Source organism: Zygotorulaspora mrakii, chromosome 8 (genome assembly GCF_013402915.1).
Source record: "Zygotorulaspora mrakii chromosome 8, complete sequence".
Lineage (NCBI taxonomy): Eukaryota > Fungi > Ascomycota > Saccharomycetes > Saccharomycetales > Saccharomycetaceae > Zygotorulaspora > Zygotorulaspora mrakii.
In genome coordinates, this window is record NC_050726.1 from 166,664 (window position 1) to 185,298 (window position 18,635).

At 39.1% G+C, this 18,635-nt stretch overlaps 9 protein-coding genes and 1 non-coding gene across 10 annotated transcripts; 6 read left to right on the forward strand and 4 right to left on the reverse strand.

The window, feature by feature from the left end:
- Positions 1 to 152: 152 nt before the first annotated feature.
- Positions 153 to 2,858, forward strand: HG535_0H00920 (uncharacterized protein; the record flags this gene model as incomplete). The annotated part of the gene is made up of 1 exon (XM_037290596.1): positions 153 to 2,858. One exon carries the CDS (start codon positions 153 to 155, stop codon positions 2,856 to 2,858), a length of 2,706 nt encoding a protein of 901 aa, XP_037146491.1.
- Positions 2,859 to 3,095: 237 nt separating this feature from the next.
- PAM16 (import motor complex subunit PAM16) lies at positions 3,096 to 3,497 on the forward strand (the record flags this gene model as incomplete). Its single annotated transcript, XM_037290597.1, has 1 exon — positions 3,096 to 3,497. The coding sequence occupies one exon, from the start codon at positions 3,096 to 3,098 to the stop codon at positions 3,495 to 3,497; it is 402 nt and encodes a 133-aa protein (XP_037146492.1).
- A 1,236-nt stretch (positions 3,498 to 4,733) lies between these two features.
- On the forward strand, positions 4,734 to 6,257 carry RQT4 (Rqt4p; the record flags this gene model as incomplete). The annotated part of the gene is made up of 1 exon (XM_037290598.1): positions 4,734 to 6,257. The coding sequence occupies one exon, from the start codon at positions 4,734 to 4,736 to the stop codon at positions 6,255 to 6,257; it is 1,524 nt and encodes a 507-aa protein (XP_037146493.1).
- Positions 6,258 to 6,401: 144 nt separating this feature from the next.
- On the reverse strand, positions 6,402 to 7,916 carry GSM1 (Gsm1p; the record flags this gene model as incomplete). The annotated part of the gene is made up of 1 exon (XM_037290599.1): positions 6,402 to 7,916. One exon carries the CDS (start codon positions 7,914 to 7,916, stop codon positions 6,402 to 6,404), a length of 1,515 nt encoding a protein of 504 aa, XP_037146494.1.
- A 665-nt stretch (positions 7,917 to 8,581) lies between these two features.
- DBP7 (putative ATP-dependent RNA helicase) lies at positions 8,582 to 10,765 on the reverse strand (the record flags this gene model as incomplete). The annotated part of the gene is made up of 1 exon (XM_037290600.1): positions 8,582 to 10,765. The coding sequence occupies one exon, from the start codon at positions 10,763 to 10,765 to the stop codon at positions 8,582 to 8,584; it is 2,184 nt and encodes a 727-aa protein (XP_037146495.1).
- Positions 10,766 to 11,041: 276 nt separating this feature from the next.
- On the forward strand, positions 11,042 to 11,911 carry RPC37 (DNA-directed RNA polymerase III subunit C37; the record flags this gene model as incomplete). The annotated part of the gene is made up of 1 exon (XM_037290601.1): positions 11,042 to 11,911. One exon carries the CDS (start codon positions 11,042 to 11,044, stop codon positions 11,909 to 11,911), a length of 870 nt encoding a protein of 289 aa, XP_037146496.1.
- Positions 11,912 to 11,954: 43 nt separating this feature from the next.
- On the reverse strand, positions 11,955 to 13,004 carry GCN3 (translation initiation factor eIF2B subunit alpha; the record flags this gene model as incomplete). Its single annotated transcript, XM_037290602.1, has 1 exon — positions 11,955 to 13,004. One exon carries the CDS (start codon positions 13,002 to 13,004, stop codon positions 11,955 to 11,957), a length of 1,050 nt encoding a protein of 349 aa, XP_037146497.1.
- A 234-nt stretch (positions 13,005 to 13,238) lies between these two features.
- Positions 13,239 to 15,605, forward strand: MEF2 (mitochondrial elongation factor MEF2; the record flags this gene model as incomplete). Its single annotated transcript, XM_037290603.1, has 1 exon — positions 13,239 to 15,605. The coding sequence occupies one exon, from the start codon at positions 13,239 to 13,241 to the stop codon at positions 15,603 to 15,605; it is 2,367 nt and encodes a 788-aa protein (XP_037146498.1).
- A 773-nt stretch (positions 15,606 to 16,378) lies between these two features.
- HG535_0Htrna12R lies at positions 16,379 to 16,451 on the forward strand. Its single transcript has one exon. It is a non-coding gene; the product is annotated as a tRNA-Arg (tRNA).
- A 125-nt stretch (positions 16,452 to 16,576) lies between these two features.
- GSH1 (glutamate--cysteine ligase) lies at positions 16,577 to 18,589 on the reverse strand (the record flags this gene model as incomplete). Its single annotated transcript, XM_037290604.1, has 1 exon — positions 16,577 to 18,589. One exon carries the CDS (start codon positions 18,587 to 18,589, stop codon positions 16,577 to 16,579), a length of 2,013 nt encoding a protein of 670 aa, XP_037146499.1.
- Positions 18,590 to 18,635: the final 46 nt, after the last annotated feature.

Genomic DNA, 18,635 nt, shown 5'->3' on the forward strand with positions numbered 1-18,635 from the left:
CGTAACTATAATGCGAAATACGACTATTTTCACTTTTATTATTTAAGTTAGGAGAATCACATCTTTTTTTTTTTTGAGAGGCCCTAAAGTTGGAGAAGAACATACTACTACTGGTATCATTTAGAGAAAATCGGTAGAAGTAGCGTTATATCATGTCAGCAACAACCTCAAAGGAGGCCATGGAAGGGTCACTCCTCGAAGACGCCTCTACTTTACTTATGTTTTCCAAGACAAGAAGTGATAGCAATAGCAGCAGCCATAATCATAGCCATGATCGCAGCCATGATCATTCTACTTCGGGTACCCTCCAGGCCTCAACAACAGATCCCTCGAATTCTTCGGCACGAAATGAAAACACGGACCAGTTTCATTCCCAGTTTAAGTCTTTGCCATTAACAAGGTCCAACACAGGTAGTGGTACAGTTTCCCCAAGAAATCCTTTGGCATCGCCCGGTCCCGCTTCCGTTGCTTTATTGGAGGATGAAAGAAATGAAATTATACCATCGAATGGTGCACCGTCTAGGAGCAGTAGTAGTAATAACAGTGGTAGCAACAATAGCAGTAGCAATAACAAAGGAATGGTAGCAGCAGCAGCCTTGGCCGCTGCTGCAACAGTTCCGTTGCCTTTGAAGACTCGTGGTGCAAATAAGAACACGCAAGAAGATGCGTCTAGGGGGGATAGCGGCAGTAGAAAAGGATCCAAAAGGAGAAAGGAATGGCCCGTACCAGATTCGTATATTGTTCATTTAGATGCCGGTGTGATATCGTGCATTTGTGGCCACGATGATGATGATGGATTTACTATTCAGTGTGACCATTGTAACAGATGGCAGCATGCTGTGTGCTATAACATCAAGGATAGCGCCACAGCTCCGGAGGAGTACCTTTGTAATGTTTGTGATCCAAGAAAACTTGATGTCAAACGAGCTAAGAAGAAGCAACAAGAGAGAATAAAGTATTTGAAAGAGCCCAATCTGGATAGCTCACAATCGTCTAACTCACAATTTGCATACGAAGGAACAAAACGCGATAGCAAAAGTGATAACAATATTGAGGATAACGACATAAGGGATAATACAAATACGGGTAAGAGTAACGATACAAATTCTAACTATAATAATGACGGAGGTAGTAATAAAACGGGTAATAATAACAACAGTAATAAATATGATAATAGCGAGTTTAGTAATATTAGTGGAAGTGGTAATAGTAGATCTCAAAGAGTAATTAGGGACAGGAGTCATAATGTGTCCAAGGAAGATGGTACAAATGGCACTTTTGAAGATGACACTGGAAGAAAAAGAAGACGGGAAGACGATAACGTATCCTTAGAGACAACACAGAAGAATAATGGAAAAATTAGCGAGAATGTAACGTATTTGAGTGCAAAAGATGCGTATTCGGCTACTTATTTGCCAATTACTTCGTGCGAATACAAGGACAAGTACATGAAAATGTTTATCGACAAACACAATGATGATGATTGGGTCATACCGTATAATGGTAAGCCATTCGAATCATTGCCTTTGGAAGTTAAACCTTATTCAGAAGTTGGTAATTCAAAAATATTTCCTGGATTCACAAAATTGGGAGTTTATATGGGCGAAAGCTGTGAAAAAAACGATTTTATTAGTGAAATTACTGGTGAGGTTTATTTTCAGGGAGATTATATATCAGATTTGAGAAATCACTATAGGATTTGGGGAACAACGAAACCAAAATTGTTTTTCCATCCACATTTGCCGTTGTGTATTGATGCAAGACTTTCCGGAAACATGGCAAGGTATATTAGACGGTGCTGCAAACCAAATGTAGAAATAGCAACAGTCAAGGTACTTGCCACAAATGAAGTTAAATTTTTATTAAGAGCGAAAAGGAAAATTGAAAAAGGTGAAGAGATACATATGAATTGGCAATGGGATTTGAGACACCCCATTTTGCAAATAATGAACGGTACGGCAACTTTAGAATCATTAAATGAGCCAGACAAGTATTTAATGATACACTCTATTCACACCATTTTAGGCTCTTGCGATTGCGCATGTGGCAATAGCAAAGATTGTAATCTTTTGAAAGTTAAGAAGTTCTCCCAGAATCTTTACAAATCGGTAAAATCAAAAATGAATAACAGATACAAACTGAATGAAATATTAAATCAATACCAGGGAAAAAAAAGACGGCCACCGCCGATATTAACGAGATTGGTTCAGGAAAGCGAAGATAATCAAATAAAAGCACCAAGGGTAATAGCGGATTTGAATGTCAAAAAATTGGCCTTTTTAGACACAGAATCAAGGATCACTGAGGCTAAACCATCCTCACTGAAAGTGCCATTGATTTTAAAGAACGGCGCAGAGTCGAATGATCGACCATATAAATGGATACTAATGGAAAAGGATAGAAAGAAAGAGGAAATTCTCCCCGATGGTGGAGTTGGAGCTGTTTCCATCAAGTCGACCATAATTACAAACCCGTCTCAATACGATGAATCAAATGTAACGGATATAGACTTACTGCCAATTCCAATCGTTTTGGAGGTACCGCTAAGAAGTGACAAAGGTACTACTCCAGTTGGATTGGATTCATCAAACTACACCACTGGTACAGGTCAAACGAAATATAGAGACAGCACATTGGGCAGTTCTCCAACAGCTGCAGCAAGATCCATACCCGAAAATGCGTCTCAGTCCATCATGAACGCACCACCAATGGTTCTCTCTTCTTATGGCGTCTCCAAGTTGGACGAGAGGAATAATTCTTCAAGCGCATCAAGTCTAGCAGATTTGTCAGACCATAACAGAAGACCACTCAAGAAAAAGCTGAGCTTTGCGGACTACAGAAAGAAACAAAGCAAATAAGTATAACAACTGTATAAAGTTAAATAACTACTCTAATCCATGTCGCATCGAACAAATCTCTAGTTTCTCATCTTTTCATACGTATGGATGGTACCTTCGGCTTTCACGATATTTGCAGTCTGAAAAAAAAAAACATACTATCATTAAGAAACCTTCGTGAACTTTGCTCAATGGTAGATCACAATATTGAGCCTCTAAGAGCTTTTCACTTAGTTCGATCTCAAAGAATAAGTCGCTATGGCTCACAGGGCCTTCATCCAGGTTATCATAACGGGAGCCAGCGTTTTTGGTAAAGCATTTGCGGAAGCTTACAGACAAGCTGCTGCCCAATCTGTTAAACAGGGTGCCAGTGCAGCAAGAGGCAGAGCTGCATCAGCTGAATATGGTGGTATAACTCTTGACGAGAGCTCCAAAATTCTGAACATAGAAGGAGAACAAGACATGAACATAGACAAGATTAACCAACGATTCAAATACCTATTCGAAATTAATGACAAGGCCAAAGGTGGTAGTTTTTATTTGCAAAGTAAGATCTACAGAGCATCGGAACGACTAAAATGGGAACTGGCCGAAAAGGAAAAGCTCAATAACAAAGGGCCAGCATCAGCATCACCGACAAGTCAACAGCCGAAACAATAAAGCTCGTCCCTTTTGTATATATGAACCACCTGTAAGTAGCTGAAATTTACGTCATCAAGAAATCTAATTTACTATCTTCTGAAATTAAGAATAAAATGTCTTGCCACGAAGAAGAGTCACTGAAGCTTTCAAACTCTCAAGCTGCATTACGCAACCCTCTGAAAGCGTGCACCTCATCCCAAATCCCATATGGGATCTGAAATGCTTCTTCATAAACAAATATTGATCTAAGAAACCGGAAACGAAATGGAATCTGTGCCCGTCTTGTTTGGAGACAGTCAAATTCAATTCAGCTATGGGTTATTGTTATTTGAATCAATCATTCAGAGTTCCAGTATTAACTAGCCTATTGCCAAACGGAAAGATGGTTCTCTCGTTTCACAAAGGGCGGAAGAACACAAACGAAAGAAACTTTAGGTTTCTATAGTAAAGTAAATTAATATTATCTTGAGATAGTATTAACCACTACTGATGATTGGTCTCTTTAAAAAGAGATAATAATAAATGTGTCCCACAAGAAGGATTTAAGAAGAGAGACAAATTTCACCACCTTTTATAGTTGGATATTGAAAAAAATTTTTGGAAGAAAAAAAATGGTTTAGATTACCCGACCGGGAGACCTGAAAGAGGTTTTGAGTATAATATAAAGAAATGCAAAGCATTAGGGCATTGATGGAGGTTATAGAAATTTAGGCAGCTGCAGAGGTCATCCTATCTGGAATGGCTAGTCCTGACCAATGTACTAGATTTCCAAGGTCGTGGCACCCGCCAATCTTGCCAGAATAGCTATTCTTGTTATGATTTCGCCGGAAACGTGGATACTCGGGAGGTTATGTCGCAATATTATGCCCGCAAGGAGTATATCGATGTTGGTTTCTTGCATTCTTTTCTCCATATTTACCGAGTAGGGAGCTATTTCATGAGTCTTGGTGACAAGCAGCTTCTGCCCATAAAATGCGGGCGTGAGCGTTTGAGGATCGGATGAGATAATTTTCTGGAGCAAACTTCTTTTCCTGACTGTAACTCTTCTGGCTCTTGTTGCGATAGAAATTAAGTAGCAAAATCTTAGATTAGTAGCTGCTTAAATCCCGTTTTCTACTTAATTTAAGTAGCTTTGATCTTGAGGCAGCCGTTTTTTTTGACAGTATTGATATCTGAAAAAAGAGTGACATTTTAATCTACAGTGGAGGCGGAAACACAGATCAATCGAGCTGCTCTGCGAAGTGTTTGAGTAGGATGACTAGATCGCAAGCTATAGAATATGCAGTAAGGAAGATTCCTGGGATTTTGCCCCTCGATGAAAGCGACGTTAGAGCTCTTTGTGAACAGGTACTCAAATGTGGAAAATCCGATCCGGATGCGATATCTCAAGGCTTCCTGGATATATTGGGTCACGAAGAGGCCCCTTTTGAGTTTGTCATCAAGTTCCATCAGTTGCTCTCCCAGAAAGAGCCCGGAAAGGATAGAAACGTCACGACTGAAGCTAGACCGAGAGTGCTTCCAACTAAAGTTCCCAATGGAGATAAAATACAACAAGCCAGCAAGAAAGAATCCACTACTAAGAAACACGGTAAATCTGTTAGCAATTCAGCAACTGTAAAACCACTGAAAGAATCCAAACAATCGAAGGCTCAGAAACAGAAGTTATTGGAAGAGATAGATGAAGCTTGGAAATTCTTAGAACTAGAGCATAACGAACAAGACTCTAAAAAATACATTTGCAATTGTCAAGGCAAAAGATACCCATTATTTGAACTTGCTCCCAACTGTCTATCCTGCGGAAAAATCATATGTGTACGAGAAGGTTTACATTTGAATAATTGCTCCTTTTGTGGTCAAGAAATATTACCACTGGATGAAAAATTGAAAATTATACAGTCATTAAGAAAGGAGAAAAATGAACTAAATAATGGCGCCAAAAATTCAGTAGCTCCTACTGCCCAATTGCACAAAAATAATGCCAGGAATAGATATGCCAATTCATATAAAATAGCATCAGGTATGGGTACAAACCTTTTCTTGGAGCAAGATAAACTATTTGATCTTATAGAAAGGCAGCAGGAAAGAGAGAGAAAACGTAAAGAAGTGTTGAAAATTCAAGAAGACAATGAAAGGGAAGAAATGAAAATTCAAAGCAGGACTAAGCAGAAAAATTCAACCGATGCGGAACTCTGGGAAGCGCAAGAACGACTTGAGAAGCTTCTCCATTTCCAAGACACTTCTGCTGAGCGTACAAAAATTATAGATAATGCTAGCGATTTTAGCATATCACATGATGGTGATTTATGGGGTAGTGCAGAGCAGAGGGCTTTAATGATTAAGAAGCAGCAACGCAATCTCAGGAAATTTGAGAAATTAGAAAGAGAAAGAAATGGAAAACGTGACAAATATGTTGTCAGTATGAATATCGGGCCTGACGGAAAGGTTACAATGAACGAAGTCTCAAATAACAACGGTCAGGTTACTGCCCATTCAGATGACGATTTGGACGAAATAAGCGACGAGGAGGATAGAAAGGACTTACTTGAGATGAACGAATTAAAAAATGACATTAAACTCGAGAATGCTGCTTTAAAAAACTCATTACAGTCAACTGTGTGGGACTATAAAAAATACGGAAAACAGTTTGAAACACCAAGATATGTTGATTCTTCTACCAGTAAAGCCAATTATAAACAAAAAAATGTGGATCAAAACAAAATGACATCTAGGATTCAAATTGATGATAATGACCACAATTTTTGGGATTTTATCGCATAATTCAAACTGTATGTATCTAGGAATATTAACAATGTATAAAATAAATAAGAGGAGATTTCTTCCGATCCAGGTATGATGCGACGCAGAAGCCACTGTTAATAAGCTCAGTCTTTTTCGCCTCAACAACTTAAGTAACTGAGCGCTTCAGTCGCTGTCAAAAATCGGTAAAAACTGTCCCATGATCAGAAGAGGAATGTTGAAAGAGTCTCTTTTAACTGACCAGCAGCATGAGCATTTCAAGAAAAAACCATTATTGACTAATAATTTGCACTCACTGAAAACTGCGTCCCCACTGGAAGTCGCATTTTTTCGTTTCCCTCCTGATCCAAAAGCCAGCGTCTGATGAAATAAATCGTAATAATCTACCACACTCTGATGGTCCAAAAATTCGATGATATATTTTCTATTATCCAATATTGCTTTTCTTGAGAATCCTGTTAATGAAAGAAATTCATTACTCACAAAACAAATCTCCCCCGAGCGTCTCCAAATACAGATAGGAGTGCAGTTAACCAGCTTAGCCATACTTTCGTATTCTAAAAGTGTTCTTTGTAATATTACCTCTTGTAGAAGCAAGTCGTCCTCAATCATATTTGATGTCAAAGTAACAAAAGTAGGCATATAAAGATGGACGATCGAAGTTGCTATATATCTCAATTGTTCCCGTCTTAAATGAATCTTGTCTCTCAATGCCTGTTTAGCCTCCTCATTTTGTTCTGATAACATGCCAGTGTCCTGGGAATAACCGGCGAGAAACATATTATACAAGCATTTCAGTAATTGCTTATAGGCTGCTCGGTAGTTATGAGGCTTAATCAATGACTTCTTCTCGGAAAGATCCTGCGGAGTTTTAATCAATTGTCTTAGCCTATATGGCGTTACATCACTGTAGTCAATAAAGCTTGAAGCGGATTCAGAGTTTTTCTTACCTTCATTAACGCTGCTGGCCGTTGCCATTTCTAGTGAAATGAAAGGTCTTGAGTCTGACTTTGAGATAGTTGGGCCAACGTTCATATACTGAAACAACTGTGAGGACAAGGATCTTTTGGGTGGAGGTGGCACCTTTTCTGTTTTGTCATCACCCACCTTGATATCCTCGTCTCTATCTTGAGAGTACATTCGGGTGAGGTCATCCAGTTTCATGTACTCATTGCTCATCCACATGCTATCAAAATCTAACTGAGGCATGTCACCGAGCCCTTTACTCTGCTTAGCATCGAGACGGTCATCTGGTTGTATATTACTCGTAAGATCCAAGCTCGGAACAATAGGATCCAAAAACGATGTTTGAGCGCAGTTCAATAGCGTATTTAGACTTTGAACTCTTGGAATCTCAGTAGGAAAATCATCTATTTTTTTGGACAAGGCGTGTTTGTCCTTAGAATCAGAAGAATAGACAGGCGCTACCGGCACAATAAATGATGTAGTTTTTAAGCTATTTTCGGTATGGTTGCGATCTAATTTAGAAATGCCATCAGTTCCCGAATGCTTCCGGGTCTTCCTAACCTTATCCCTGCAGAGGTAGCCAACGTTCCTTTTCAAACAGTTTTGACAGGGCCTACCAACATCGCACTGGAGATGCTTCTCATTGCAAAACACGCATGCCCTTTGAATGTGTTTGCGTTTTTGTTTCAACTCAAACGGTAATTTCTTAGTCATACTGAGAAGAAAAAGTCCTGAATCCAAGTTGCATGCATGTAATACTTTGTCTTGTTTGTCACACACAAGGACTCTTTTCCAATAATATGTGCAAATAGTGGCCCTAAAATCCGGGGGTCGGTTCTTTGAACTTAAAAGAATTCAGTTAAACAAATAGGATGAGGCAAAGCTCTTACTGACCCTCACTAACATACACGGAATGAAATATTAACTAATATAAACAGTTTTTTCATCCTGCTCGTTTTTATTTTTGGTTTCATTTTTCACCCCACAAAAAAAAAAACCTGGAAACTTCGGACTTCAGTTTTAATATAAAAGTGTCAACTTTGTCTATTTTGCATCCTTTTGAAACTATTGCAAAGTATATCGTCTACGATTTCTTCTAATGCTGTTCTGATTAACAATAGTTCAACTGCTAGGTAATGCTCTTCTTTGAAGCTGTTGTGTCTGCCATTTTTGAGGGATTGTGGAGGTAATTTGAAAAATAAATTACATGTCTTATAACGTACATGTAATGCGCAAGAGATAAATGAAGTATGTATTGTATAAAATCACATTATTCAGTTTATGAATTTTCTGGTTCGGCCTGCAATTAGGACCCGCTGTAGAGTACCTACTCAGGAACCCAAAGAAGAATTACTTGAGATTTATGACGAGGGAACTTGTCAGTAGTTGAACTCACTTACTGACTCTTTTACTGCCATACGAGCCATACGGAACATCTTGTTTTTCCCGCTCTCACTTGAAGGTTTCTTTGCCCTCCCTTGAGAATCATCCTTAGACTTCGCAGATTGAAATGCTATACCCTTTGGTCTTTCTCTTAAGGCGAAGCCCTTTGCCAGATGACCAAGATGCAAAAATTTGATATTAAAGAATTGTTTTTCTTGGGAAATATGGGTCGCATAAGCCCTGACATGACTTGTAAATGCTTTCATGGCCAAAGATTTGAAATTTGGATCTTCCAAAACCCGTCTTTCAATATTCAAATGCCACGTAGTTGCATTTGTATCCCACCCCAAAGTTTTCTCTAGGGGCTTCTCTGACTCTTTGTCATTTCTTTTAACGTTGGTAGAATCGAAAGCGGGTTTTAAGATTTCTTCATCATATTTCACCAGCTTCCAACCCTTTGGATGACTTGGCTTTATTCTTTCCAAGTAGCCTTCCTCTTCACCCGGGAAAAGAAAGAGAATAGCTTCACCTTTTTGACCGGCACGAGCAGTACGTCCCGTTCTGTGCAGATGATCTTCTGTTGAAAAGGGAGGATCCATTTCCACCACTGTTCCGACATGAGGCAAATCTAAACCCCTACTTGCAACATCTGTACAGAACATGATTAAATGCTTGCCTTTGGTGAATTCATTGTTTTTACTGAAATGATCTAACGTAGCAACTCTTGTGGGTTGCGGTAAAGATCCATGTAATTTGTAAAATATAACGCCAGGATCTTCGTCATCTGAAAAACTCGGTAGAATCGTATTTCCCTTGGTTAGCTGCCTTACTGAATCACCCGCCAAAGCACGATAGTTTCCATTACTAGAGGAAAATGCGTCGTAATGAAAGTCAACGCTATCCGAACACGTTAGAAATACAATTGTTCGAGATGTTTCTTCTGGATTGCTTTTTTTTGAAATTCCATCCAGAATACCAGCTAATGTGACCAATCTAAGCTTTGGTGAAACAAAAACAATCTTTTGCAATAGTTGATCCGGTACTTCACTTACCGCATTATCTGCATTTTTACCACTTTTAATAAGCTTGTAATTTGTTAAGGCAACATTCCCTAGTTTTTTTACACCGCCTTGTAGTGTTGCACTACACAATACATGGACAATACGTGACGGTAAACCATGGAAACTTGAGTTATCAACTGGGACATCATGTAAAATCTGTAAGATTTCGGTGATTGTTTCTTCGAAACCCAGCTCCATCAGTTTGTCACCTTCATCTAACACGACATACCTCAGCGAATGACCCAATTGTTCTTTGATAACTTTCGTATTCTGCAAATGGTCCAGTATACGCCCTGGGGTACCAATAATGAAATTACAGCCTTTTCTCAACCGTGCTTTTTCTGATTTCTTGCGCTCACCACCAATTAACAAACATGGAACGAGATAGTGACAACTATTTGTGAGCATGGATGCCACAGAGTATATCTGGGACGCTAGTTCACGAGTAGGAGCAATTATTAAGGCAAAACATCCAGATTTACGATCTACTCTGACGTTCATATCAAGTATACGAGACAGAATTGGTAGCAAAAATGCTAGGGTCTTACCTGACCCAGTTTGAGCGTTAATAAACAGATCGTTATCTTTCTCAGTAGCGGAGCAAAATTGAGAAATCACCTGTTTTTGAATATTTGTTGGTTTCTTAATTCGCATTTTTTCGGCCAAATGTGACACCAATGGTTCCTTGACGCCTATTGCTTCAAATGAATCTTCAAGTAATGGCGCATTAGATGGGTTGATCTGAGCGTTTTCATCATGCTTATTAGTATTTACCGAGGTAGTCATCTCACGATTCGAAGTGAACAAAGACGATACTATATTTGAGTTAGCAGTCGAAGCTGCCGTGCGAGATGTATCATTTGACGTTTTTTTAGGTACTGGCCTTCTAGTAAACTCCTGTGAACTGAATCCTGCCTCTTTGACTTTCTTTATTTCTCGTTCGATCTCAGGTGTATTCTCAAGTCGCTTCCTCTTTGAAGGCTCCCCATCTACCATCATCTTTAGTCTCCTTCTGTCTTTCCATTTCCCGCCTACGACTTTGACGTTCTGTCTGGCATTTGAACTGGCATCACCTTCGTCAGTGGCGAAGTTAACGAGCATAACATCGTCATCACTCATCTTGAGTATCTAATAGTTCCACTAGGTGAAGTAAGCCCTTCAGCAAGCGTATATCGAACGCTTTTGATATGAAATGTCTCTATATCTATTCCATCGAGACGTGATAAAATTTCATCTCATCGCTTTTTTTGTAAAAATTTTAGACCGTTTCTTTTATCTGGCACGCACAACAAATAAGTGATAATGTTTGAAATCAATTGATATGGAAAAAGACTAGCTTCAGGGAAGTAGTGATTATATAACCTCATTACTGGCCCGACATTAAAGTATACAATAATGAATTCAGCTGGCACACTATTCGTCACAGAAGAAGAAGATGTGCCTGTGCCGCCTAATGTCGATAGAAATGGTGATAACGAGGACGTGGATATGAATGGCAATGATGACCACAGCAGTGAAGAAGCCGATGAAAACGGAAACAAAGGCGAACAAGAAAATGAAGCTGAAGATAAAGACGATAAAGAGGATGAAGAAGATGAAGAAGATGAAGAAGATGAAGATCCCGTGATTCAGGAAATCCCATTGAATTTAGCAGGGCTTGACGAAGTTTTACATGTATTTCAGTACGCAAACAAGCCAAAGAAAGTTGGCTCCAAACCAGCAGACCGTCCCTTTGTAAGTGCTGCTAGGTATAAAAGTGAATCTTCTGTTTGGGAGCTAGATGTACCCCTGGATGAAACGGCATTTTATAATAAAGGAAAGGCTGAAGAAAAATGGAACGAGGCAAACATTCAAACTCTGAGAGGCGTAGCAGTGGAGAATGAAGGACAGTACGTAGGTTTTGTTTCAAATGGTCAAATATACTTGACTCCAATGCAAAAAGTAACACAGCTGAGACCTTTTTTCAAGTATATCGATAGCGCCAGTCAACAGAAAAAACAAGAAGAGGCGAGAAGCAATGTAAACCATGCGTCACAGAAAACCCAAGTTATTACAATGTCTGTTAAGAGTGTTAATGATCCTACTCAAGTCAGATTGGCAGGCTCCCTTTTGGCGCATAAATTACTGGAAGAAGAAGAAGCCAAAAATTTAGCCTGGGTAGAGGACTCTTTCGAACAATTTAAAGAATCGATAACCTCAAAAGCTTCATCTCATATACTCAAAAGTGCAGGAGACGAACAAGACTATTTATCAAACGTAATTTGAGCTATTTACGTATTTAATCATACAATAAGAGAACAAATTCCCTCTAATCGTACCACATTTTGATCAGTTCTTCTGAAACAGCACTTGGAGTTAAAACACCAAGTTCCGTGATTAATGCCGTTATATATTCTTGTGCTGTGTAGTCTAGAGTGGGTCCTCCTAATATTTCCTGAGATTCTTCATTCTTCCGAGTAAAATCAAGCGATTGGCCAGGCATCGATAAGTCATTAGGCGAGAGTGGGAACATACGAACGAATTTATGACACTCAGTGACAACGTAAAAAGGTTTTCTTGCATTTTTAGCGAGCACACCGATAGAATACGTGCCAACGATGTTGATAACACCTCCAGATTCGGCAACCCCTTCAGCACCAACGAAAACTTTATCAACTTGATTGATTATAGAGCCTACGGCGCTGTCAACGATCATGGTCACCGGAATGCCTTTCTCCTGCAATAAAGTGTACAATTGCTTTCCCTGAGTTGTGGGTCTAGATTCGGTTACTACGCATCTAAATCTGATGAATTTCTCAGCGGCATACTTCAATAGAGAATACACTGCTCTTGAGAAACCGTGAATTAAAATAATATCATCGTCAGATATAAAATCTACACCGATTTGGGCCACTTTATCTCGAGTTTTTTTAGCTCTTGAAACAAACAGCTGACCATTTTCGATGAGATGCTGTTTACAGCTTTCCCAATCACCATATAATTGGGTATTTTTAAGAACAAATCTCATGAAAATGTCACATCCTGCTTTTAAGGAAATAGAGTTCGGAATAGATTGTGTCAATTCGCTAGCAGCAGATTTGATGGTGTTAATCATCTCAGCAGCTGTCTTCGGATTCTCAACTCGAAGCAAGGTCACCAATGCCTCAATGGCCGCAATGGGCATAGTCATCTCGGGATCTTCCTCGAGAAACTTGAGGTAGGTTTCCGTAATACTGAACTCGGACATAGTTTCAAAATACAGCGAGAACACTACTGCTATAGATGTATAGTAGTCTTTATACGATTGCTGTTTGATGATTTTTCTACTCGATAGGCATTGTTCAAGAAGTACTGAAAGTGACAATGAAAAAAACTGCATAGAGGAATTAGTCGAACAAAAGTGCAGAAAGGGCAAGGGCAAAATCTTGAGTTTATGCAGGTATTAGGATTTTGGCTGCACTAATTGATAGACTATCTCCTACGAGGATTTAACGCCGGACAGTTTCAGTTCTTGTTGAACCGATAGGCCTTGTCTATATACATCTATTGAACACATTGGAATATACTTCATTACATGTGGACCAGGGCTAGGCATTTAGAGCAGACCAAAAGCATGTTGCGAAGCTCGTTAGGGCTCCTGCGAACGTATGCAACCAGAACTGAACTATCGAAGATAAGAAACATTGGCATCATTGCGCACATTGATGCGGGCAAAACAACAACTACCGAAAGAATGCTGTACTACTCTGGCAAAATCAATAGAATTGGCAATGTGGACCAGGGCGATACTATAACCGACTTTTTGCCCCAGGAAAAGTCAAGAGGGATAACAATTCAAAGTGCAGCGATTTCATTTAAGTGGCAGAAGGAATTCAAGATAAATCTAATTGACACACCCGGCCATGCAGATTTTACCTTTGAAGTTATTCGAGCGCTGAAAGTTTTGGACGGATGCGTTACGATATTAGATGCTGTTGCCGGTGTCGAGGCACAAACGGAGAAAGTTTGGAGACAATCGAAGACCTTACCTAAAATTTGCTTTATCAATAAGATGGACAGAATGGGCGCTGGATACAGCCGTACAGTGAAAGAGTTGATTGTCAAAATGAAAACTCGTGTAGCTCTAATTAACGCTCCATTTTTCAAGCATGATCCTAAAACTCAAGAACAGATTTTTGAAGGAGTTATTGATGTAGTAAATATGAAAACCTTGAAATGGTCTCTTGAAGATCCCGACAAGATTGAAGTTTCAGATATCGAAAAGTCGAATGAACAAATTTTTGAACAATTGACGAGTTGTAGAGCTTCATTAATTGAGACTCTAGGCGAATATGACGAGGAATTGGTGGAGCACTTTTTAGATGAGGCAGAAGGTGACTATTTGAAGATACCAGCCGCATTTCTTAAGGGCTCGATAAGAAAAGCAACATTGAATCGCTTTGTGACACCAATTTTATGTGGTGCATCTTTCAAAAATATAGGCGTTCAACCATTGCTGGATGCAATCGTGGACTATCTACCATCACCTATTGAAGTCCCGTATCCTGAATTAAATGACTCAAATCTGCCTATCACAATTGATTCAAAAAATGGGGCGTTGATAAATAGAAACAGAAATTTGTGTGTCTCATTGGCATTCAAAGTGATAACAGATCCCATACGAGGCATTATGGTATTCATACGAGTATACTCAGGAATACTGAATAGCGGAAGTACCGTCTTTAATTCCACAACAGGCGAAAAATTCAAAATTGGTAAACTGGTTCTCATGCATGCAGATGTACATGAAGAAGTGAATTCTCTGCACACTGGCGAGATCGGCGTGATGACGGGTTCATCAATTGCTCAAAGGATCTCTACAGGTGATACGGTCATCAGTCATTCTCTAAAAAAAGATGGATTAAAATCTCTAGATAGGAAAAAAGAACTTCCACTGAAGATAAACCCTATTACAGTGCCGCCTCCGGTTTTCAGTGTAACTATAGAGCCGAGAACATTGGGCAACAGATCTTCAATGGAAGATTCACTAAACACGTTAGTTACAGAAGACCCTAGTTTGCAGATTACTAAAGATGAAGAGACAGGTCAGACAATATTGAGTGGAATGGGAGAACTACATCTGGAGATTGCTAAATACAAACTGATAAATGAACTACATGCAGCAGTTGAAATCGGTAAAGTGAGAGTTTCCAATAAAGAAACACTTATGGAAAGCACATCTTCTAATACCATATCAACTGATGCGGGCCTTAGATTTACTATATCCGTAATCCCTATTTCCGAACGACCACCATTGCCAAATGAAAATTGGATCTCCTTAGGGAGTGATAATAATTATCTGATCATGGAACAGCATGAAATCTATGATCCGGTGAAAAATTGGAAGTTTCAAATGCCTTACGGGGCCTTAGTTAATGCTTTAACATCCAGTTCGATCGTGGCATTGTATAAAGGAGGAAAAGTAGCGGGATATCCGCTATACGACTGTGCTGTTAAAGTGCATGGAAATTGGGAATTGCCATTAGACATTCAGAATCCAACGGAGATTCTTTCATTATCGAGGAGTCTGGTGTTAAAGGTGCTCTCATCCTTGGAAGAGACCAATTTTGCTGTACTGGAACCGGTAATGAGCCTGGAGGTAATTGTGGCGCAAAAGGATATGGGCGCTGTACTTCAAGACTTGACGGGCGCCCGTGATGCCAATATTTTATCTATAGATGACGAACACGAATTGAACGGAAGTGCTACTGGTGATTCCAATATTGAGTTTTTAAGCGTAGCTCAGAACCAATTTCTACCTCCTGATATGACAATGAAGATTGCTGAGCTTGGTAATGAAGGTGGACACATGAAGGTCATCAGAGCACGAGTGCCCTTGAAAAGCATGGTTGCATACACTAACAAATTCAGAAGCTTGACGCAGGGAAGAGGTTCTTTCCACATGGCTTATTACGGAATGGGAAAAGTTGGCAATGACTAACTTGAATCCATTCTCAACAACAACTAGGTATTTTTTTCTACTGGACTTTAGCATATAGAAAATTTTGAAATCCGACTATGTTACTTGTAAATATGCTATATACAATCTGTACATAAAATGGTTGAAATATAAATTAATTATAGAGATACTGATTGATATTATGATATGAATTAGAGATATGAAATAGACAGCCTAAGAGGATCAAATATGAAACTTCAGTAGTGACATTGCAAAAGCATTAAAGTCACATGAAGCCCTAACAGAATATCGATTGACACTGGAAAGATATCGGATGATAATCTACCGCGATACGTTTACGATTCAGGAATCTGACTACGAAGGAGTCTATGGAATGAAGACGAAATAACTGTTGTACTGTGAATTCTATGGGACTAGAAATGGTGTGATGACGATGAAAATTCTTCACTCGTCGTCCTCTCTTATGGTTCAATAGGTGCAAAATGTTAGGTATAAATACTGACATATTTTCCAGATATTAATCCAAGTTCAAATAGTTTTATCTCAATTCATGATATAGAAAATCAAGGACTTATATATCTCTATAATTGAATATCATAGTATCATCATCAATGTCAAACCAAGTTACTATCGACACCGCCGAAGAAAACATTCTTTCCAAATAACTATCAACAACTCCGAAGAGAGCTTTCTTTCGAAATATTTTTATTGTGCTACTGAAAATAGCTATCCTACGTTCACAATATCGCCATCTCATGTGCCTTGATCACAGCTACACACCAACAAAAATCTTGTTCCTCGTGGCCCAATGGTCACGGCGTCTGGCTACGAACCAGAAGATTCCAGGTTCGAGTCCTGGCGGGGAAGGTTTATTTTTTATTTTATTTTTTTAATTTGGCAATAATAAAGTTTTCCTCTCACAACTTCACATATGATGCCATACATATTAGATATCATTATTGTATTCTATTTGATATATTTCGATATTCTTTCTATCTATAAGTGAAGAGCACATTGTTGGTGATATAATCACCAATTTCTTGCCCTAGAAACATTGAAACTTCGTTCCTAGAGTCATCTAAATGAGTTATCCTATCACACATTTCCAGCAAATCGTAATTTATTGTCTTGGAAATTTTGGAATCATGCTTGTAATCGGGATGACTTAATATATAATCCCGAAAAAATCTGGCGGTACTTGGTAACTTTCCACTTGCTCTATCTGATATTAATTTCAGGTAGTGAAATAACCTTACATGGTCGCTTGAATTTTTTAGTTCTTCCCATGTTTTCGAAATAAACCTTTTATGGCGTAAAATTGGAATGATAAAAGTTGAAAAAATACCGTTCTTTTCATCATGAAAGATTTCATTTATCGAATATTCTTTAGCAGTACAATCATCACTTCCGTCAAAGCGGTCTTTCCAGAAGAACTTTGCCTCCAAAACAGCATCCCTGTGATGAGCCCTATCCATATTTTCCCAAACATGAGACATAGGGATATAACAATTTACCCTTTCTGAAAATGTCAGGAAAAATTCAGCTAATAGATATAAAAATGCAGAATATGCCGCATTTTCAAAATCGGTTAATTGAATTTCCAAAGGTCTAAATTCAACTCTCCAGCCAGGAACCTTCTTATTTTCTGGGGTAGCATCCTGGGTAGGTGGTTTAAATCTTAAAGTTTGCCAGTTCGTACTCTGTATGTTTTCGAAATGATTAGTAGAAGTTTGATTGTCTTGCTGCAAATCTTCCTCAAAGATGACTAATGGATCTCTCACATACAAGTGGGCGAAATGTTTGGCTAGGTCGAAGTCCAGGGGTGCGATGTGGTTCTCCATTAATCTATTCATCACTCGATCATTGATTGGAACTTCGGTATCGTTATAGCTTCTTTTAAAAAATTTATTCCCACCGAGATATAAATCGACAGTGCTGTACCTTGACTTCGGAATTCTCTTACTTGAACTCTGTGCCTCTTCTGAAATTCCACCGAATCCGTTTTTGTTTGATTTTGGTAATAACGGAGGCACACCACGCTCTTGTGGAGTCCTGTCATCAACTGCTCCGGATATAACGTTCCAACGGACGTCCTGATCAGCTAACCAACCTTTAAACGCTGGTGCCGCGGCTGATGCTGCCAACATAATAGGTGCAAAATTTACGAAAGCATCGTATAAATACCGTGCCATTTCAATATTAGGAGCCTGAAAGGTCGCTTGCAAACAACTACATCCCATTCCGAAACCCATTGCATCTAAGTATATGAATCCTGGCTTTGAAGCAAGTGCCGATTCTTGATCTTCCGGCGAAAAACAATCCCGTTCATAGATCGAATCGTCCACTTTCGGGGTATTATGGTCTTTATACATTGGAACATTGATGCAGACTTTCTCGCCTCGCCTCGTTCTGATATTTCTAGTCAAAGTTGGAAAACGAATATGTCTGTTTATGACCTCGTCGGGCAGAAAAAGAGATCTTGAAGCCGAATTTTTATGATTCCACATATTTGGGACATTGATAAATTCATCGCATCCCATTCTAGGGAATACGGATAATGTTAGAAAGCCAAATCTTGCTTTCGATTTTTGCTCAGTTATCTCGGAAAGCTTTTTCTCAGCAACAAATCTTCTCTTGTTCATATTATATTCAACATAATTTCCAGCATATCCTTCATATGGCTTCAGCGGTGTGGCCTCCAACATGAATCTCCCATATTCAGGATGGAAATGGACATCGTTGGCATTGCAAACGGGCAAATCATCAGTATTCAATATTTTTAAAATACAATCATCGTTCACATCTAACATTGCATTCTTTTCGCTATCATCGTACTCTATCATCATGTACTCAATTTCATCGCCCCAAAACAATGTATCGTTATCCCTCTTCGAGGCTGCCTTGAAAACTGCCAGCAACTGCTCGATACCCTCAGTCTTCAGTCGGTCATTATAACTTCTAGATTCGTGCCACGATAGAGCGGTGCCTAGTGCCAGAAGACCCATGCTTGATGGGAAAATACCAAATTACCAGATTACGTACGCAATGGAT